General features: G+C 47.9%; 1 protein-coding gene across 1 annotated transcript; it reads left to right on the top strand.

Annotated features, from left to right (window-relative positions):
- The first annotated feature begins 10,592 nt into the window (after positions 1-10,592).
- Positions 10,593-18,197, top strand: LOC120673887 (phenylacetaldehyde reductase-like). The gene is made up of 6 exons (XM_039954926.1): positions 10,593-10,888; positions 15,503-15,672; positions 16,214-16,405; positions 16,942-17,104; positions 17,443-17,629; positions 17,738-18,197. Exons 1-6 carry the CDS (start codon positions 10,777-10,779, stop codon positions 17,880-17,882), a joined length of 969 nt encoding a protein of 322 aa, XP_039810860.1. The 5' UTR covers positions 10,593-10,776; the 3' UTR covers positions 17,883-18,197.
- The last annotated feature ends 4,748 nt before the right edge of the window (positions 18,198-22,945 follow it).

Raw genomic sequence — 22,945 nt, forward strand, 5'->3', positions numbered from 1 at the left:
GCATTGGTGATGAAGTCCAGGCTGTCTTGAGGTGACTCGACTGGATCTGAATATTTGTCGAAAACAGGTGCCTCCCGACTAGCGGTGACTGATTGGTTTTCGTCGTGGAGTAGGCGATCCAAGCTACTTTCATAGATGGATCTAATCATCTGCCTGTAAACAGATGATGAATTGCGCAATCCGAAAACGGGTTGAGCAAAAGGAGTCCCAATCCGAGTGGATTTTGGTTTGAGATCAATCTGAGTTCGAGTAGAACTCGAGTTGTTTTCGAGTTTCGGCTCGATCTCCTTGGCGAGGTCGGGAAGCAACATAACACCGCGATCATGAGATCTGGCGAGCTTGTTGGAGTCTTCTGACATGGAGCTCTTCAGTGTGGGAGAGTTCGTTAAGTGGCTATCGAAGCCGCCTGAAGCATTAGCGACGCAGACCCACGAACCGAAGATGAAGGTGGCGCCTTGAGGAGGCGCCATGGTGCTGAAAGCGAAAGTGGCCATCGAACTCACCGATGAACTCGCCGAGTCCCCTACCTGGCTCGCCAGCTGTCGGTGTTTACCGCCAAGCCTGCTCAGGGATACCCTTAGCAGTAAGGTTTGTAGGTAGGGATCGACGGCTCTGGAACTCGATGGTGCAAGGAACACAAAGATTTAGACAGGTTCGGACCGCGAGTTGCGTAATACCCTACGTCCTAAGTGGGGGTTTGTATTGCCTTAGCTGTTGATGTGTTTCGAGGGGGTCCCTGCCCGCCCTTATATATCCGGGGGGACAGGGTTACATGGAAAGTCCTAACTAATTACAGTTGGAGTCCTACTACAACACAATCGGGTAGTTTCCATGTACAGTTGTACTGCAGCTAGCTTCTACGCCTATTCGGGTAGTTACAAAAGAGGTAAGGTACATCCATGTGCTATCCTTTACTCTAGAACATTCTATGCCTGTGAGCAGCCCCGCTGCCTTGGGTCTGACAGTGGGAGCATAGGTAAACAGATTATGGTATACTATTCATATCAGCAAATAAGTTATGTTAGCCACATGCTTAGAACTGCAGGTGCCGGGAAATTAGGGACATCGGGGAGAATGACCCGCACTGGAGAACATCCAGTCCCATTTCATCTTTGCATGAACTCTTACACGATACCCAAACATCGGGGAGTACGCTAACCGAGAAGCAGCTTCTCGGCAGACCGACAGGGCTGTCACCACCTGCGGTCTACCATAGTCAAACCGTGGAGCACCGTCATATCCGAGGGATCCCGCATACCCGGGCACCATGCCCGCATATGAGGTCACAACCTTAACACCCCCGGGTCCCCCACCCTTCGGATGGACAGGTAAGATGCTAAGGCAAGCCCGAAAGCACAATGAACCGATATACTTACCCAGATCATCTGGTCTAAGCAAGCAACGAGTATAACTTGATAAAGCATAGAACAAGGCTAAGCAAGTTAAGAACATAGCAAGATAACCAAGAACAAACTCAGTATGAATAGCATAACGAATGTCGGAATATAAAGCCATACCAGAGGCCGACGATTGCTCGCCGACCCCGAGGACGACTAGATTCGCTAAAGAGATGAAGTACTAGCCTAGCTCCACTATCCTAAGGAGTACTAGTCACAAGAGAGTGTGAGAGAGAGGCCTTCAAGTGGTGTGTGTGGTGTGAGAGAGAAGAGGCCCCTTTTATAGCTTGGATAGGTCAGGTTCCCACCATCTCCTTGTATGTAAACATCAGCCACCGACATTCAGGAGGATAAGACCAGCATTCAATGCCAAAATGCACCTGGACAGGTGCCTATCCAGGTTCGGCCGAACCATGGGTTCAGGCCGGCCCCACTTTGCCGTCTCTAGCCACCTGTCTTTCTCTGGTACACTGCCTGGTAGGCCCTGATGTTGGTACGTTGGTGCCGGGGCTTCGTTGGTCGGTTTGGTCTGATTTGTGGGCCTCTTTTGCATGTGTTACGCATGACTGCGATCTTCTGCTACTTTATATGCGTATTCTTCATGTTTTTTTCTTATTCCGGACATGTGCTCCTGAAGACATAAATCTTCGAAAACAACTGTGGAGCTAGGTTAGTGATACAAATATGCAAATAAGAGGTATGATTTTCCTTCTTTATTGAGTATAGTTGACGGTCATATTTCGCACTTAACGACCATCAACACTACCTCTATAAGGTATAGTCTCCTATTTCAAATGATCATTGCCTGGCCATTTATCTTACCCATTTATCTGTCTTACCCTTACTGAATTAGTCGATTGATAGATTCAGTAAAGGTTGTCATTACGATTCATGATACACTTTAACCATAGTGCTTCCCTGAAGATTTTCAAAATACCCCATAAATACTCTGTGGTAAAGTGCTACACTAGTGATTCTGTGGGCTTGCGGAATACCAATCTATATTGAGCATAAGAGACACCAACAATGGGCTTCGGTGGGTGTGTGGTGATTGGCAGGTGTTCGGCAGAATGCCCGTAGGGGTTATCAGGTCTGCGAGGCTGGACTCTGATGGAGGCGGCTAGGGAACAACAGTGACAAGGCTAGGTTCAACCTCAGTTTGTCTTGGAAGCTCTAGTGGGAACACGGTGGTGTGGTTTGACAGGGGTGTGGTCAAAGGCATGGCCTCTGACAAGAGGTAGCGCGTGCCCGCGTGCCCTTGGTATGGCCAAGGTCACGGCACGGCCGCAGTAAGCGCACTGCTCTCCGGCGAAGCCAAAGTGCGGCGTCACTTGGTGGCAAGGACAGAACGATGGTGGCTGCAGGGTTCGCACGACAGCTCGTGGGGCTCTAGATGGCTCGAAGGACAACGGGGCGAGGCAGGAACGAAGTGTTGCCTTGTCGAGTCATTGCTATGTAGGCTATGCAGGAACGTCGACGTCGTCGATCAGGGCACCGGCTTGGTGACGAACTCTTGTGGTGGCGTTCCTCGGCAGGTTCCTCTGGCGGCGGCGCCACATCTTCTTCGTCATCGACTCTGAGTACAGCAGCTGCTTGTTGGCATTTCTTAGCGTCGCCACTTGGAGTGGTTATTTCCTAGCAAGGCCGCCAGAAATGCTGGTGTTGGTATGTCTTAACGTTTACAGAAAGATCCGCAAGCACACGGATATACCGTTGTAGCATTTCACCCGGAAGTATTCAGGGTATCGTTATTTATATTTTCCCAAGGGATGGCTAGGTTGTGTAAAGTGTATTTACTTAGTTGCAAAACCATAACACGTATGAAGCAAGATGAAGACCACTGACTATACAGGGGTAAGTGATAAATGAATGATAATCAGGGGTCATGTGACACACACAGAACAGCCGACTCTCATGAATAAAGAATAAATAAGCAATCCAAAGGTTAGTAGGAGCATAGGCACAGATTCCTAGTATACTATTCATGTTAGCGGATAAGTTACGTTAGCCACATTACTTAGAGCTGCAGGTGCCAGGAAATTAGGGACATCGGAGAGAATGACCCGCACTGGAGGACATCCAGTCTCGTTTCATCTTTGCATGAACTCCTACACCGTCCCCGAATGTCGGGGAGTACGCTAACCGAGAAGCAGCTTCCCGGCGGACCAACAGGGTTGTCACCACCTGTGGTCTATCCCAGTCACATAGTGGAGCACTGTCATAACCGAAGGATCCCCCATACCCGGGCACCATGCCCGCATATGAGGTCACTACCCTAGCACCCCCGGGTCCCCCACCCTTCGGATGGACAGGTAAGATGCTAAGGCAAACCCGAAAGCACAACGAACCGATATACTTACCCAGATCATCTGGTCTAAGCAAGCAACTAGTATAACTTGATAAAGCATAGAACAAGGCTAAGCAAGTTAAGAACATAGCAAGATAACCAAGAACAAACTTAGTATGAATAGCATAACGAATGTCGGAATATAAAGCCATACCAGAGGCCGACGATTGCTCGCCGACCCCGAGGACGACTAGATTCGCTAAAGAGATGAAGTACTAGCCTATCTCCACTATCCTAAGGAGTACTAGTCACAAGAGAGTGTGAGAGAGAGGCCTTCAAGTGGTGTGTGTGGTGTGAGAGAGAAGAGGCCCCTTTTATAGCTTGGATAGGTCGGTTCCCACCATCTCCTTGTATGTAAACATCAGCCACCGACTTCAGGAGGATAAGACCAGCATTCAAGCCAAAATGCACCTGGACAGGTGCCTATCCAGGTTCGGCCGAACCATGGGTTCGGCCGGCCCCACTTTGCCGTCTCTAGCCACCGTCTTTCTCTGGTACACTGCCTGGTAGGCCCTGATGTTGGTACGTTGGTGCCGGGGCTTCGTTGGTCGGTTTGGTCTGGTTTGTGGGCCTCTTTTGCATGTGTTACGCATGATGCGATCTTCTGCTACTTTATATGCGTATTCTTCATGTTTTTTTCTTATTCCGGACATGTGCTCCTGAAGACATAAATCTTCGAAAACAACTGTGGAGCTAGGTTAGTGATACAAATATGCAAATAAGAGGTATGATTTTCCTTCTTTATTGAGTATAGTTGACGGTCATATTTCGCACTTAACGACCATCAACACTACCTCTCTAAGGTATAGTCTCCTATTTCAAATGATCATTGCCTGACCATTTATCTTACCCATTTATCTGTCTTACCCTTACTGAATTAGTCGATTGATAGATTCAGTAAAGGTTGTCATTACGATTCATGATACACTTTAACCATAGTGCTTCCCTGAAGATTTTCAAAATACCCCATAAATACTCCAGTGGTAAAGTGCTACACTAGTGATTCTATGCGCTTGCGGAATACCAATCTATATTGAGCATAAGAGACACCAACAATGGGCATTCGGTGGGTGTGTGGTGATTGGCAGGGTGTTCGGCAGAATGCCCGTAGGGGTTATCAGGTCTGCGAGGCTGGACTCTGATGGAGGTGGCTAGGGAACAACAGTGACGAGGCTAGGTTCAACCTCAGTTTGTCTTGGAAGCTCTAGCGGGAACACGGTGGTGTGGTTTGACAGGGGTGTGGTCAAAGGCATGGCCTCTCACAAGAGGTAGCGCGTGCCCGCGTGCCCTTGGTATGGCCAAGGTCATGGCACGGCCGCAGCAAGCGCACTGCTCTCCTTCGAAGTCAAAGTGCGGCGTCGCTAGGTGGCAAGGACAGAACGACGGTGGCTGCAGGGTTCGCACGACAGCTCGTGGGGGCTCTGGATGGCTCGAAGGAGAACAGGGCGAGGCAGGAACGAAGTGGAGCCTTGTCGAGTCATTGCTATGTAGGCTATGCAGGAACGTCGATGTCGTCGATCGGGGCACCAGCTTGGTGACGAACTCTAGTGTTGGCGTTCCTCGGCAAGTTCCTCTGGTGGCAGCGCCACGTCTTCTTCATCCTCGACTCTGAGTACAACAGCTGCTTGTTGGCATTTCATAGCGTCGCCACTAGGAGTGGTTAGTTCCTAGCAACGCCGCCAGAAATGCTGGTGTTGGTATGTCTTAACGTTTACAGAAAGATCCGTAAGCGCACAGATATACCGTTGTAGCATTTCACCCGAAAGTATTCAGGGTATCGTTATTTATATTTTCCCAAGGGATGGCTAGGTTGTGTAAAGTGTATTTACTTAGTTGCAAAACCATGACACGTATGAAGCAAGATGAAGACCACTGACTATACAGGGGTAAGTGATAAATGAATGATAATCAAGGGTGATGTGACACACACAGAACAGCCGACTCTCATGAATAAAGAATAAATAAGCAATCCTAAGGTTAGTAGGAGCATAGGCACAAATTCCTAGTATACTATTCATGTTAGCGGATAAGTTACGTTATCCACATTACTTAGAGCTACAGGTGCCAGGAAATTAGGGACATCGGAGAGAATGACCCGCACTGGATAACATCCAGTCTCGTTTCATCTTTGCATGAACTCCTACACCGTCCCCGAATGTCGGGGAGTACGCTAACCGAGAAGCAGCTTCCCGGCGGACCGATAGGGCTGTCACCACCTGCGGTCTATCTCAGTGACACCGTGGAGCACCGTCATAACCGAAGATCCCGCATACCCGGGCACCATGCCCGCATATGAGGTCACTACCCTAGCACCCCCGGGTAACCCACCCTTCGGATGGACAGGTAAGATGCTAAGGCAAACCCGAAAGCACAACGAACCGATATACTTACCCAGATCATCTGGTCTAAGCAAGCAACTAGTATAACTTGATAAAGCATAGATCAAGGCTAAGCAAGTTAAGAACATAGCAAGATAACCAAGAACAAACTTAGTATGAATAGCATAACTGAATGTCGGAATATAAAGCCATACCAGAGGCCGACGATTGCTCGCCGACCCCGAGGACGACTAGATTCGCTAAAGAGATGAAGTACTAGCCTAGCTCCACTATCCTAAGGAGTACTAGTCACAAGAGAGTGTGAGAGAGAGGCCTTCAAGTGGTGTGTGTGGTGTGAGAGAGAAGAGGCCCCTTTTATAGCTTGGATAGGTCGGTTCCCACCATCTCCTTGTATGGAAACATCAGCCACCGACTTCAGGAGGATAAAGACTAGCCTTCCCGCAAAAATGCACCTGGACAGGTGCCTGTCCATGTTCGGTCGAACCATGGGTTCGTTCGGCCCCACTTTGCCACCTCTGGCCACCGTCTTTCTCTGGTACACTGCCTAGTGGGCCCTGATGTTGGTACGTTGGTGCCGGGGCTTCGTTGGTCGGTTTGGTCTGGTTTGTGGGCCTCTTTTGCATATGTTACGCAGGATGCGATCTTCTGCTACTTTATCTGCGTATTCTTCATGTTTCTTATTCCGGACTTGTGCTCCTGAAGACATAAATCTTCGAAAACAACTGTGGAGCTAGGTTAGTGATACAAATATACAAGTAAGAGGTATGGTTTTGTTTCTTTATTGAGTATAGTTGACAGTCATATTTCGCACTTAACGACCGTCAACACTACCTCTCTAAGGTATAGAGTCTATTGTGTCAAATGATCATTGCCTGGGCATTTATCTTACCCATTTATCTGTCTTACCCTTACTGAATTAGTCGATTGATAGATTCAGTAAAGGTTGTCATTACGATTCATGATACACTTTAACCATAGTGCTTCCCTGAGGATTTTCACAATACCCCAGAAATACTCTGTGGTAAAGTACTACACTAGTGATTCTGTGCGCTTGCGGAATACCAATCTATATTGAGCATAAGAGACACCAACAATGGGCTTCGGTGGGTGTGTGGTGATTGGCAGGTGTTCGGCAGAATGCCCGTAGTGGTTTGCCAGGTCTACGAGGCCGGACTCGGATGGAGGCGGCTAGAGAACAACAGTGACGAGGCTAGGTTCAACCTCAGTTTGTCTTGGAAGCTCTAGCGGGAACATGGCGGTGTAGTTTGACAGGGGTGTGGTCAAAGGCATGGCCTCTCACAAGAGGTAGCGCATGCCCGCGTGCCCTTGGTATGGCCAAGGTCACGGCACGGCCGCAGCAAGCGCACTGCTCTCCTTCGAAGTCAAAATGCGGCGTCGCTAGGTAGCAAGGACAGAACGACGGTGGCTGCAGGGTTCGCACGACAGCTCGTGGGGGCTCTGGATTGCTCGAAGGAGAACGGGGCGAGGCAGGAACGAAGTGGAGCCTTGTCGAGTCATTTCTATGTAGGCTATGCAGGAACGTCGATGTCGTCGATCGGGGAACCGGCTTGGTGACGAACTCTAGTGGTGGCGTTCCTCGGCAAGTTCCTCTGGCGGCGGTGCCACGTCTTCTTCGTCCTCGACTCTGAGTATAGCAGCTGCTTGTTGGCATTTCTTAGCGTCGCCACTAGGAGTGGTTAGTTCCTAGCAACGCCGCCAGATATGCTGGTTTTGGTATGTCTTAATGTTTATAGAAAGATCTGCAACCGCACGGATATACCGTTGTAGAATTTCACCCGGAAGTATTTAGGGTATCGTTATTTATATTTTCCCAAGGGATGGCTAGGTTGTGTAAAGTGTATTTACTTAGTTGCATAACCATGACACATATGAAGCAAGATGAAGACCACTGACTATACAGGAGTAAGTGATAAATGAATGATAATCAGGGATAATGTGATACACACAGAACAACCAACTCTCATGAATAAAGAATAAACAAGCAATCCTAAGGTTAGTGGGAGCATAGGCACAGATTCCTGGTATACTATTCATGTTAACGGATAAGTTACGTTAGCCACATTGCTTAGAGCTGCAGGTGCCGGAAAATTAGGGACATCGGAGAGAATGACCCGCACTGGAGAACATCCAGTCCCGTTTCATCTTTGCATGACCTCCTACACCGTCCACGAATGTCGGGGAGTATGCTAATCGAGATGCAGCTTCCCGGCGGACCGACAGGGCTGTCACCACCTGCGGTCTACCCCAGTCACACCGTGGAGCACCGTCATATCCGAAGGATCCTGCATACCCGGGCACCATGCCCGCATATGAGGTCACTACCCTAGCACCCCCGGGTCCCCACCCTTCGGATGGACATGTAAGATGCTAAGGCAAGCCCGAAAGCACAACGAACCGATATACTTACCCAGATCATCTGGTCTAAGCAAGCAACTAGTATAACTTGATAAAGCATAGATCAAGGCTAAGCAAGTTAAGAACCTAGCAAGATAACCAAGAACAAACCCAATAAGAACATAGCAAGATAACCAAGAACATGCCTAACCGACCTCTAGAGGATAGGATCAAGCTTCCCGCCAAAACTCAGCCTCAATGACTGCCAGGTGGGGTCGGCCGACCCCCCCCCCTTGGCGCCATTTGCCACCGACCTTCTCTGGTACACTGTCTGGTGGGTCCTGATGTCAGATGGTCGGTGCCGGGGCTTGGTTGGTCGGTTTGGTCTGGTTTGTGGGTCTCCTTTGCTCATGTTACGCAGGACACGATCGTCTGTGTCTTCTGTCTGCGTATTCGTCGTGTTTTCGTCTTATTCCAGACTTGTGCTCCTGAAAACATAAATTCTCGAAAACAACTGTAGAGCTAGGTTAGTGATACAAATATGCGAGTAAGAGGTATAGTTTTTCTTCTTTAATAAGTATAGTTTACGGTCATATTTCGTACTTAATAACCGTCAACACTGCTTCGGATCTGCCTTTCCTTCCTCTTCTTTGGGCTTGGCAGCGGCGGCGATGCTGATTTCTTCTCCTCCCTTTCCTTGCCTTCATCTCCGCCTCTGCTCTCTCTCTCTCTGTAGACATCCCTAGTCCGAGGGGAAGGCCGAAGGGGCGCGGCATGTGCACGTGTGAGAGCAGGGAGGTGCCCCCTGTTATTCGGCGAAGTGCCCGAACGGGCTTGCCTCATCGTAAACATGATGGCATGGCTGAGTCGTGCCCACGCACAATGGTAGTGTGACGTGCGTGTGCGAAAGGGCATAAAGGGCACGACGAATCGGTGAGGGTGTGTGTGTGGTCGCCGCCCGCAGGTTGTTTGATGGAATGCCGAGGAGACACCCGCGGGCATCGTTTGGTGTGCACTCGAAGTTGTGGCACATGCAAAAGCCGAGCAAGCGTGCGGCAGGATTATGGTGGAACAGCTATGAGTAGTGTGTGCGCAAAGGGCCAGAAGGGCCCGAGCTTTGGTCGGCGCGCATGCGTGCGTGTTGGGTTTGGCCAAGGTGCGACCTTTCGACCGGTATTGTGCATAAGCAGCGAAACATGGAAGATGGCGACACGGTTTGGTTCGGTCGTGGCACGGACACTGCTAGGGGCAAAGGCCCTAGGAGGGACAGGTTCGGCCATGGCTCGGCACAGACGTGACCGACGAGCGACAGAGCGGGGTTTTGTGGCGTGATGAGGTCCCTGCAAGAAACATGGACGGGGAACCTATGGTTTCGCTACAGAGGGTTCATCGGCACTTAGGCCGGCAGTACAAGGTTTGGGCGAGCTCGAGTCGGTGGCGGCCTACCGGATAGGATCGAAGACAATGGGCGTGGTGCGGCGGTGAGGCGGTGCAGCGAGGATTCGGCGCCGTGCCGTGCCGCGTAGGGTCATCGCTGTCACCGAACAGGGCGCCGGCTTGGTGCAGGCGGGTCGGGGCCATGCAGGACACGCAGCCACAGCGAGGTCTGTACAAGCACAGGCTCGGTGGACTCCGTCGGTGGCGTCGCGGGGCAGCTCCGGTGGTGGTGTGTTCCTTCTCTTGCTAGCGAGGTTAGCCGGCAGCTGCGACGAAATCGTTCCCAGCTAGAGGTTCCAGAATTGCTAGCGAGTGAGGAAAACTGGCTGGGACAAAACGTGCGCGCGCGGGACGAGCGATGGGAGAAAAACCAAGCGAGGAAAAACCGCGTGCGCGGAGAGCAAAACCGCGATGCGAGCCCACTACTGGGTGGGTTGGCTCTGGTATGAAATAGTTATTCCATACCCAGAGCTCGGGTATATATATAAGAGAGAGATTTAGTAATAGAGATTAGCAAAAAGAAGCTAAAAGCAGGGGTTGAGTGGGCAGGCTCTCATTTTAATCACTTTGTTTACACTAATCCCTTTTATTCACTTCATCCAAGTAGGGGATCAAAATTTAATCAGTGATTTAATTAGTCACTTTGCTTTTAGACACTTAATCCAAACATAAAAAAACAAGAATAGAGGTTTAAAAAAATCCGCCGCCATTAGCGCGATGTGTGAATCTGAACCGCGATAAATTAAAGCGCCTCCGGCCTCCCCACCCCATTTCTTGCACGCTTCTCCCTCCTGTCACCTCCCTCTGCCGCGCTCTCTCTCTCTCTCTGTTAAGTGCGTGCGTGAATCATCGCACACAAATAGAGAGTAGAGGAGGCCGCCAAGGAATCGAAGAAGCCAGCATGGCGGAGAAGGTGGTATGCGTGACGGGCGCCGGCGGCTTCATCGCGTCGTGGATCGTCAAGCTCCTGCTCGAGCGCGGCTACACCGTCCGCGGCACCCTCCGCGACCCAGGTTGGTGTGTTGCTGCTACTGTCTGCTCCTCCACCCCTTCATGTCCATCCTAGGCATACTGCTCGCTCTGTTTAGCCCGCAAGAAGATCTCCTCGAGACTTTAGCTTCTTTCATCAAAACAGCATCGAAATGTGATTGGTCGTTGAAACGCGCGAGGAATGGAAACAGTGAAGTAGAACTAGTCCAAGGCCGTGTTTGGTTAATGGGATAGAAAAGTTTTTCATAAAAGACAAATGTATATATGGAGTACTAAATGAAATTTTTTTGTAAAATTTTTTCACGGATGAGTATAATTTTTAGAGATGAATTTAATAAGCCAAGTTTCACTATAATTGGCTACCGTGATATTAAAGTAGCTATATCTAATTATTTTTTAATTGTATGGTCATAAACCTCATTATTTACAGAGTAACTAGTAACTAGTTTTGTTCGATTTCACGATCTGTTTCGACTTTAATTTGTCCGCGCAGAGCGGCGATGATTCCGATGAGGGTGTGGTGGGTTGGTGGTGGCGGACAAACTCTGCCGGCGCCCACGTGTGGTGTACTGGGGTAGTATGCAGAGAAGCACGTTAACCTGTCTCCCTCCGGCTTATCTCTTGCAGAGATCGGAGTACCCTTCTAGACGGAGAGTAGGTGGTTGGCTCTTGACCGGCTTGGGACGTGTTTGGATGTGGAGGAGACTGGCTTGGGCCGTGTTTGGATGTGGAGGGGTAAATTTGTCTCAAGGCAAATGTTTTATTCCAACAATTTTCCCCCATAAAGATGTTTGGATTAGGGGCAAATATAGTTGGAGAATAACATTTAATTGGTCATTTTACCCCCATTTGACACCTAAAGAGGGGTAAAGGAAAAAGGAGGGGTAAAACATTTACCTCAACAAGTTTTACCTCATGTTTGGATGTATGAGGTAAAAAGTAGATACTTTTACCCCTTTTACCCCTTTTACCTCTCCATCCAAACAGGGCTTGGTAAGTCGCTTCCGTTGCGCTAGCTAGAGCGTGGGCACTCAAATTTGTTTTACCACTAGTTCAGGCACTCAAATTTGTTTTACCAAACATTCGATGTGATGCTTTTGGGTGTAAAATTTTGAGATCTAAACACAGCCTCAGATAAATTTTGTATTTCACTGTCAACCAGAAAACAACATTTCGGTCTATCACCAAACACGAGTATTCTATAATATAATACTACCATATACTAGTGCCTACAAAGGACTTATATGTAAACATTGAACGGTCGAGATTTATTCTATACCACTGGAACACTGATTAGTACTCTCTCCATTCTCTTTCCATAGTCATTTCATCTTGTTACAATGACCAAAAATAAGAACTTTGCTTATCATCTGATTAAATATGACTCTCCTTGATTTTGATGTTTTCTATACATACACCAATCTTATTTCTAGAAAAGTTACTCTGCACAGGAATTGAAGAGCTGTCTCTACTATTACCAAGATGTCAATTCAAATAGGACTATCAAAAGAGAATAATTCAATTTTGAAAATAGGACTATCAAAAAAAATGAATGAAATAGTATGAGATAGTATAGCTAGATAATATAGGTAGTGTAAGCGTAATATAGGGATGGAAACGCAGGGTTCAGACTGACGCCGAAGAAGATGCCTGTGCAGGCGGCCACGAGGAGGTGCCTGTATAGGGGCCGGGCACTCATTCTTTAGGCTGTCTGCACTGGGTATGGGATAGCATCCGCTATCCCGCCCTGCAGTGCTGATTTGCCATTTTGAGCGTTGTAGCGGCGACCGCTACCAGGAACGCCATCGTTCCGTATCGCCCGCCGAACGCCAAATGAGGTGGGATAGAGGAGGAGCAGTATCCACAGACAGGGCGCGGGGCCCGCTCCACTGCGCGCCATCCCATCCGAAGATGGAGGTCGAGGTCGCGCCGCCACCACCGCCGCCGCCGCCGGCCACCGCGCAAAGCAAAAGCGGAGTCGTGCCTCGCCGGAGACGAGGCCGAAGGGGAGTGCGGGGGAGGCCGGAGAGGAGCGCCTCGTGGAGGGGAGAGGGGAGGGGCGGCTTGCCGGAAAAGAGGCCGGAAGGGAGCTGCGCCTGGGGGAGGCCGAATGGAGGACGGAGGGGAGTCGCGCCTCGCCGGTGAAGAGGCCGAAGCTGCTGCTGCCGCCGCCGCCATGGAGCACGAAGTGCGGGCTCGATCCGCCAGAGGAAGCATAGAGCAAGGGAGTGTGGGGAGGGAGGAGGCCGTCGTGCCGCGCTCACGCCGGCCGAGGCCCGTTGCCCGGCGCAGGGCGCCCCGCCCCGGACGCCGGTAGGGGCCGGATCCGCCCTTGCTCCTCCTTGGCCGCCATGGACGCCGAAGCCGCCGGTGACAGGAGAGCTAGGGAGGGAGGCCACCGAGCTCGGCCGGCGGCGCACAGATCTGAGGCTGAGCTCGGCCATGGCCTCTGCCGCGCGCTAAGAGCGGCGGCCGAGATGGTTGCCGGCGGTGGGGCGGAGGGTGCGCGCCGGCCCGCGGCTGCGCCGCCCTGCCTTGCCATGCGCCGTGCGCCGGCAGAGGAGGGGTGCGCGCCGGCCGCTCGCTGCGAAGGGAGCTGAGGCGCCATGCAGGCCGCCGGAGCTCAGCTCCCCCGGCCTGCGCGCACGAGGGGCGTAGGGGATTCCGGCCGCCCGCGGGATGAGGAGGGGTGGAGGGGCGCCGGTCGGCCGCCGGATGAGGAGGGACGGAGGCTTGCCGGAGGGGATGCGGGTTTCCGGGGAGGGGAGAGAGAGAGACAAGGAGGGTGGAGGCCGTGGGAGTAAAAAAATAGAAGAGAGGGTGACATGTGGACTCTTTTCATGGGTAGTTGGGATAGAGGAAAAATATAGACAATGGATGAGTGCAGCGAAACTGTATTTAGAGTAGAGAAATTTGATGACCAGAAAGAATATTCCTTTTATAGGATGAAAATAGGGAACCACGAGTCCAGATAGCCTTAGGTCTACAAGGGAGGAGGCAAGCGGCCCTGCATGCACGACAATGGGTGGCGGTCTGGAAAGGAAGAGATGAGCGTCGCAGATTGACGAGGCTGCGACAAGGGGTGGTAGCGGCGGCTTGGAAGAGATGGGCCACACGGAGGGGATGGGGACAAATTGAAAACAATTATAAAAAATATCCTTAATTTATATTAATTTACTAATGATAATTGTACCTCTTCTAATGGACGGTTGAATTTTTTCTATACTACATACTTCCTCTTTTTTATTTACATATCACATTAAGTTTCACCTAAGTTAAACTTTAGCTAACTTTGACCAATTTTATAAAAAATAATAACATTTCAAATATCAAGTTTATTTCACTGAATCCACCATAAAATATATGTTAATAGGGCATATGTTGGTTAATATAGTTGTTACTCTATTTTTCAGCAGATTTAGTCAAAGTTAGCCAAATTTAACATAAAAAAATCTAATAGAATATGTAAATAAAAATGGAGGGAGTACTGTCAACTGGTAGTATTGTGCACCGTAAAAAGGCACCAAACTATGATTTTCACGTGACTTCCCAGAAAACTTGCTTAAGGCACGGTTAAAAGTGCCCTTTGGTACTCGTTCTTGAACCCCGAAAGTGGTACCTTAGGCTCAAGCCTTTGGTACCGGATTAAATAACCGATACCTAAGTCCTCCAAAATTTACACAAATATATCATTTGGTTGGGATTTGAACCCGCGACCTCTAGCCTTGTGCATTGCTCCTTTACCATCTCAGTTACGCAGCACTTCTAATTGAGAAGGAGATATTTTCCTTTTGAAGTAACCCATGGATGAGCCTAAAGTACCGGTCGGTAACATCAACCGGTACCTAAGGCTCATAAAGTACCGGTTGGTGGTACCATCCAGTACTAATGTAAAAGTTACCACCCGGTACCTATGGAGAGCCTTAGGTACCGGTTGATAATACCAACCGGTAGCTAAGGCTCATTCATAGATTCCATCTACCCCAAAAGTACCAGTATGAAGATGAACCGGTTCATCTTTATACTGCTACTTTTAGGGTGGACTTAAGCTTGTTTTGTTTTCTAGTAGTGGCTGCTCCATACATATGCCGGCATCACCGTTTGAGCAAAGAGATCACATGTTTACATTGCCAAGTAATTATTGCTCAGTGCTCACGCTCCTCAAGCATTGACATGCATGGGGCTCCTCAAGCACGAGATGGTTGTCAACTCCTGTTTTGTAGAAAATCTGTGACAGATCCCACGTCTGTGTGAAATAATAACCAAAACTTTTCTATCCTTTGAATCTCTCGAAAAGTGACGTCATGACCGTAGCTCGGACATTATTATATACTGATGATGATATTAAATGGATCAAATACTAAGAGCGGAGCTGCAGCATATAGTATCCTTAGTTTCCCAATTAAGCTAGAACTGAGTTGCTAGAAACAATATAAATATGGATAATGGTTACAGCTTGCCAAAACAACAATTGAACTGGAGACGAGTGAAGTACAAATTAAATTACGTGGTGGCTTAGGCCGTATGCAAATAATTAAGCCATGCATCTTTATCCACCATGACATTCAGCAGTTGTTTCTATCACCTTATTAATTTACATTACCCTCACATTGTATATTGCATTTACTGGGTTTCAGCTGATCCTAAGAAGATAGACCATTTGCGTGCTCTAGATGGATCTGCTGAGAGGCTGCAGCTATTTAAAGCAGATTTATTAGAAGAAGGGTCCTTTGATGCCGTAGTTCAGGGTTGTGAATGTGTATTCCACACAGCTTCTCCATTCTACAATAACCCAAAAGATCCTCAGGTTTTTCCCCCTTTTCCTAGTTTATTTCTAGATAAATTGCTGTACCATCAGTAGCAATTCTTTTAGGCAAGAATTTAGATGATATTCATTGTCTCCTTTTCCTGTCATATCATCTTTATAGCAATTTGTGTCTTGTTCTCGTTGAATTTTCTTTTTAGGTTCTTAATTGTTTTGTAGTAAAGGAAACATGCTTGTTAGACAATCACAAAACGTTGCCCATCATTGACTTTTGTCCAGCAATGTTGGTAATTTCTGTGCCGAAGGATTAGATAACACCCTTAATGTTATCAGGAGTTTCCATAGTATCATCCTTAATAACTCTATGCTATGCAACTACTTGGGGATCTCGTTAGTCTTATCAGGTATTTCCATAGTATAATCCCTCTTCGTTTGGCTCACTTAATTGTTAAATAGGGAAGACCTATAAGATTTAGTTCTGTCCACCACTTTCCCATCATCCTATCAGCTTATAAAGTTAAAAGTTGCTTGATATTACCTCTTTTTATGAAATCCTAAACACATAACAAATGTATTCTTTAAGGTTGAGTTGATTGACCCAGCAGTTAAAGGAACACTGAATGTTCTTGGCTCCTGCAAGAAAGCGGCATCTGTGAAAAGGGTGATTCTAACATCATCAATGGCAGCTGTTGTATTCACTGAAAACCCCTTATCTCCTGATGTTGTGGTTGATGAGACATCATTTTCCATTCCAGAACTTTGTGAAAAAGCAAAGGTACTGTACAGAATGTACATTTGTTATTATTTTCTAAAACATTTGAGGCCCAAGTTTTCATTCAAATATTTTTTTCTCTTATATATGGAAATAGTAATAATGTGTTTGTTTTTGAAGGAAAAGTAATAATGTGTTTGGGCCTATCAGGCTCCGTATCAGATGGATAGCTAAAAGATATTTTGTGCTCCCATTATCACAAGTACTATGCACTTCAAAATTGTGAGCGTTTCATGAGAAATGCGTCTCCCAAATTAAGTCGGTTATCTAGTTTATACCATAACTGTAGCGCTATAGCAATATGAATTCTGACCTGTCTACTGGTTATGACTGTTAGTTCATGTTAAGTTGCCTTTTATTTTCTTTATTTGTAAGAAACTATCTTCACTAGTTAGAAATGTTAGTTATTTTACTTCAGTATCAAAATGTGTATAATTATTCCCTCACGAATGAAGCTCTAAGTAGCAATGTCATGTTTACTTGTTTAATCATATCTTACCTTCACATTAAAATTTTTGTGAACTCGCTGTTTGTATCAGGAATGGTACGTACTGTCAAAGACCCTAGCTGAGCAAGCTGCATGGAAGTTCTCAAAGGACAATGGAATTGATTTGGTAACAATAAATCCAGCTGTGGTCATTGGTCCTTTGCTGCAGCCCACACTTAACACCAGTGCGCAGATAATTCAGTATCTAATCAGTGGTATGTATTGTCATTCCAACGAGTAATTTTTCCCAAACACTTCTCAACAAAAGAAATCACACGTTTTATACCAGCAAATGGATTCCATGCTCACCTTCTATGTTTATTGAGCATTAGTCCCTTCCATCATACTGATGGCTCCTGAGATATTGTCACTAGTTATAATAAGTCACAAATTTCATGTGCTTCATGATGCATGTCAGAAAGTGAAAATGAAGAGATGCATTTACTAGCTTCCATCTTTCTTGAAATAGCTAGCTTCAATCATTTTAGTCAACACCACTGAACAAGGATTCAATTTTCATTATACTGTTTTTGTTAATTACCGACTTTTTCAGGGTCGCCTGTATATCTCAACTATAGCTTTGGTTGGGTGAATGTGAAGGATGTTGCTCTGGCGCATGTACTTGCATTTGAGACCCCTTCGGCAAGTGGAAGATACGGCATGGTTGACAAAGTTATGCACTTCTCCCAGGTTGTGAAGATCATAAAAGACATGTACCCATCTCTTCCAGTTCCTGAGAAGTAAGTAATAAACTTCTGAATCAGCATTACATATAACTAAACATCTGTGGCTACTCTCTTCGTTTGCAGCTTACTCCTATTCCATTAACAATTTGTTTGGACGAGCAGATGCGTGGATGATGAACCGTTTGCTCCAACATACCAGGTCTCAAGGGACAAGATAATGAGCTTGGGTGTTGAGTTTACCCCGTTTGAGACGAGCCTCAAGGAGACCATAGAATGCCTTAAGGAGAAAGGCTTTGTCAGCTTATAAAGCCATTCCATCCGCCCTTGAGTAAGCACCGGCGAATTAAACAAGATTACAACGCGGTTCAAACATACTACTATAGCTAATAGCTATAGCAATAAATGTGCTATGTGCTACTGACGTTTGGTGATTGCTTTTGCCCCCTGGTTCCAGTTTTAGTCAAAAGTGTACTTCCTTCATTCTGAAATATAGGTTATTCTAGGATTTTTTTCCAATAGATCAGGGAGATGGAGAAAAGACCTTCCTACCCCTAATTATTAAGTATTAGAATTCTATTGAGTAATTAAATATGTGCTAATTAAAGTACGAGGCTTTTTCTCATGCACCTTTCCCACATACACCTCCCCTAAATGTATGGTTGCATGCACGTCTTTCTATTAGGAAAGATCAGAAAACGATGTACAATTAAAATGATTTAATTCTCTCTCAATCTAAAATATTTTATATTTGAATATAAAATTTGAACTCTAGAATGTCATATATTTTAGGACGGAGGGAGTAGCACTCTAGCAGAAAGAGGCAGCCCTTAATTTCCATTCCCTTTGAAGCGGACCAAAAAGGTGTTCCATATATATATACTTTCCTTTATGAATAAGCGGACCAAAGTATAGTATGATGTGTCGTCCAGTGCTCCGTCAAATTAAACCACAAGCTCTAGTCATCTCCACGTCTCACCATCCGTTGTAGATCGCCGGGCTGACCCACCGGATGGTCCCTGTACGCCATGGCGTATCCGATAATTCCAGCCGAGTCCATCGTCAAAAAAATTATTTCCCGCCATTCCTCGTGCAGTTGGGCGAACCAATAGCAGGAGACTCCCCCTGCAAATGGGTTGAAAACCAATTTATACCCACACCAATCCATTTTCATTATAAAAATTAATATTACCGACACCACTCCAAACCACCACCACAAACCAATTCAACCCAAACATTTCAGCTCATGATATAATAAATTATTAGCTAAATTATGATTACAACCAATAACCATTCAAAAAAAAATTATAGTGTAGATTTTGCCACACCGTTTTGCATATAATAGCTGTTAGTTCTACCGAGTTATCTCCAACAAATTTCAGTCAATTTCGATAAAATTTTATAGTATGAACGCGGGGTTTTATTTCTAGGGTCCGGCTCTTGACGTGGGACCCACGTATAATTCTAGCCACACTGTTTTACACAAAGTAGATGCTAGTCATACTGAGTCATCTCCAATAAAATTTCAGTCAATTTCGATAAAATTTTATAGTGTGAATGGGAGGTTTTATTTCTAGAGTCCGGCTCTTGACGTGGGACCCACATATAATTCTAGCCACACTGCTTTGCACCAAGTAGCTGCTTGTCATACTGAGTCATCTCCAACAAATTTCAGTCAATTTCGATAAAATTTTATAATATTAACGCGAGGTTTATTTTTAGGGTCCTGCTTTTGACGTGGGACTCACGTGTAATTCAGGTCACGCTGCTTTGCACGGAGTAGCTTCTAGTCATACTAAGTCATCTCCAATAAATTTCAATCAATTTTGATAAAATTTTATAATGTGAACGTGATGTTTTATTTTTAAGGTCCGGTTCTTACGGGACTGACATTTATATATATAGTACTGTTTTGCATAAAAAATCTATTTCAGTCCACTCCAATCCATATTTAATAAAGCCCACTCCACCCCCACCTCATTAGATAATACAATTCATTTGAATCCACTCAAACACAATTCATATCAAAATCTAATTCATTAAACTCATTTCAATCCAAATCATTAGCAGGGTGAAGCAGAAGGGTGGGGGGTGGGGGGGGTGTGTTTTTGGATTCGCAATGGGACTGATAAACTTTCCCAATTCTGTTTCTACACTCCGCCAGAAGCAAGCCAACTCAACACGGTCGATTTCCACCGCCCGCAGTCGCAGAGCTGATTTCACGTGGTGGGTTCCACACCCACGTGATTATCATCTAGCGCCAGCCTTATCCTCCCCTTTTATCGGTTTCTTTTGTCTTACTCTCTCCTCTTTGCTCGTGAATCCTGACTCCCGAGCTTCCGGCGACGATCTTTTTGTGGGAGCAAGCAGACGCGAAGCTCCGCAAGAGAGAAGTGGTGTCAATCTCCCTCAGCGAGGCAGTATGTGCCGGCCCGATGCTTGGACCTCCGGAGGCAGGCGAGGCGCAACGCAAAGGTCCGACGACGTCGACATCCTTTAACCATGGAGTGCAGCACGGCTTGGACCGGCATATTCCCTCCGTCCTGATCATGGAGACGGAGAAAAGACTATCTGAGGAACGAGAGTACTCTATTCTGCCTGTGATGAGTGAATTGTCAACCGTGCAGTGTGATCGTGCGCTTGGTCTTTGGATTGTAGGTACATGGGCATCGAGTGTCGACGGGGAGCTGTCGTGGAGGTGCTGTGGCCGATGGACCGTGCGGTGGACGGCGGTGAAGGGCAGCCGGGACCGGAGCTCGGACCGGGCGGCAGCTGTGGCGTCCACTCCTAGATCGAGGGCGCAAGCGGCGACGGAAGGCGGGTTTCTTGGTTTGCGCCACAAAATCAAGGAGGCGGACGGCGGTTGAAGACGCCAAGTCGTGGAGGCACGGGCGTCGGTCTCGGGACAGACGGAGGCGACGGGCGTCGACGGCGTCTAGGGCCTCGCTGCGAGCGAGGAGGTGACGGGCGTCGGGCGGTGTCTAGGGCCGTCAGAAGGCCGAGGCGGGAACGGCGTCTAGGGCCACGGCGTGGAGGCGGGAATCTTCCCGCGCGTGAGGTTTTGGCGGTTTTCTCAAAACCGGCCACCTACCCGGGTTTCGCGGACCCTCCAAAACCGCGGACTGGATCTTCATCAAGACGGCGACATCACGGAGAAGACTTCGTTTCGAAGAAAGAACCTTAGCCGTCGGATGAGATCGTGTACAGGGGGTGCTGCAGGCCAACCGGTCTGACCGGTCCCTGGCACCGGTCTGACCGGTCTGACCGGTCCAGCGTACCGGTATGACCGGTCCCGTGGGTATAAATACCCCTTCACTTGTGTTAGGTTAAGTGTGGCTTTTGTAATTGCGTCCGTGAATTGTCTCTACTCCCAGGCCGACGCCCCTGTGTTCCTCTCCCCCTGTTCTTCTCTTTAGAGTAGATTTAGTCCATGGATTGTTGAGATCTTGTGTTGGATTTGTTTGGAAAGGAGGCCATATCCTCCTCGTGCCCTCAGGGCTTTTGAATCTGATGAGTTCACTCTTGTGTGCTGAGTTCTCGTCCTCCCCCTCCTCTTTCGCGCTTTGGACTTGAACTCTCATCTTTTGGTGTGTTTAGTGTTTGGAGGAGACAAGTTCATTGATTCGTGGTTTGCTGGACTCTTTGTGGCGATTCTGATCTCTCTAGCCAAGTGCTAAATCCCCTGGAATCGCGAGTGCACCCGAATTGCTGTTCTTGAGTCCTTGAGAAAACCCAATCCACTTTGATCTTTTCTTGATTTCCCACGATCCGTTAATCTTCTGGGAAAAGTTCTCTTGGGGATATGTTCACGGAATAGTTGTGAAGGTATCCTCCAAGTTTCGTTGGATTTGAAGGTCGTTTGCTCAAGATTCATCGTTTGGAGGTTGATTTTTGAGCTGTCTGGAAAGGACCGGTCTGACCGGTGTGTCGTACCGGTTTGATCGGTGGCTCCTACCGGTCTGACCGGTATCCTGAACCGGTCTGACCGGTCCCTGCAGTTCAGTTCTGCAAATTGCCTCTTTTTGCTTCCGCACAGCTTCCTAGGGCATTTTGTAAAGAGATAGCTAGTCCATAGCTATTCTCTCATATCCTAGGTTTGAGGGCTTGTGGTGATTTTCGGGATATAGGCCGACGGATCGATTTCGAAAGAAATTTTAGATCGGCTCTCATTCACCCCCCCTCTGGTCGCCGGCTTCGGTCCCTCAATTGGTATCAGAGCTTGGTTGAGGTTTTCAATACCTTAACCGGTTCGAAAACCACTTGACGACCATGGCGAGTCTTGGTAAGATCCCGGTGTTTTCCGGTGAGGACTATGCATACTGGAGGTTCTCATGAGAGCCTTCCTGCAGAGCATGGGAGCCGAGGTCTGGGAGATTACCACGAACCACCTTTACGAGGTGCTTGCTGTTCGGACCACACCGCTTCAGGTGACCCAGCACGAGGCTAACGCCAAGGCCGTCAATACCTTGTTCGCTGGCGTTTCTCGTGCGGAGTTCTCACGCGTCCAGGGTTTTCAGGAAGCCCACAAAATTTGGACGTGCCTTGAGAACTACCACGAGGGTACACCTCAGGTGAAGGCCAGACTGTTCGAGACTCACCGGCGTGAGTACGAGAACTTCACACAGGAATCGGGTGAGAGCATTGACATGATGTTCAGTCGTTTTCAGTCGATTGTGAACAAGGTCAATGCGAACAGATCTGCTGGTGCCCTTGAGTACACAGAGCACGAGAAGGCCCTTAAGTTGCTTTACGCACTTGATCGCTCTGTGTGGGATCTCAAGGTGAACACCATCATTGAGTCTGCTGGCTATGAGACTCTGACGGTAAACGAGCTTTTCAGCAAGCTCAAGGCCGCGGAGGTGGATAACCAGACACGAGCCAAGCTCAATGGTGCCCCTCCTTCCAAGAGCGTCGCTCTTGTGACTAGCCCAGGTGGATCGAGCTCTAACGCTAACTCTGCTCTTGGCTTTTCTCTTTGCCTTCTATTTCAGATGAGCAGCTGGAGACGCTGGGCGACGACGACTTGTGCCTCCTGATCAGCAAGTTCCAGCAGCGTCTACCACAACAGGCAGAGGAAGAAGAACCCCGGGTGCTACAACTGCGGTGGATCTGAACCACTTCATCGCCGATTGCCCCAAGAAGTCCGGCAGGTGGCCAGAACAACTCCTTCGACTACTACCGCCACCTGCGACCGCGACGAGGGAGGCTCCAACAAGGAGCGTCGGTGCCACAAGCACCGCAGTCAGTGACCGGGGAGGACACTTCGACAAGGAGTCGCTCAAGAAGCGCTTGCAGTACAAGGCCAAGAAGCGGGAGAAGGCCTTCCTGGCGCAGCTCAGCGACCTTGACAAGAGCTCCGACACCGACCGCTCT

Source organism: Panicum virgatum, chromosome 5N (genome assembly GCF_016808335.1).
Source record: "Panicum virgatum strain AP13 chromosome 5N, P.virgatum_v5, whole genome shotgun sequence".
NCBI lineage: Eukaryota > Viridiplantae > Streptophyta > Magnoliopsida > Poales > Poaceae > Panicum > Panicum virgatum.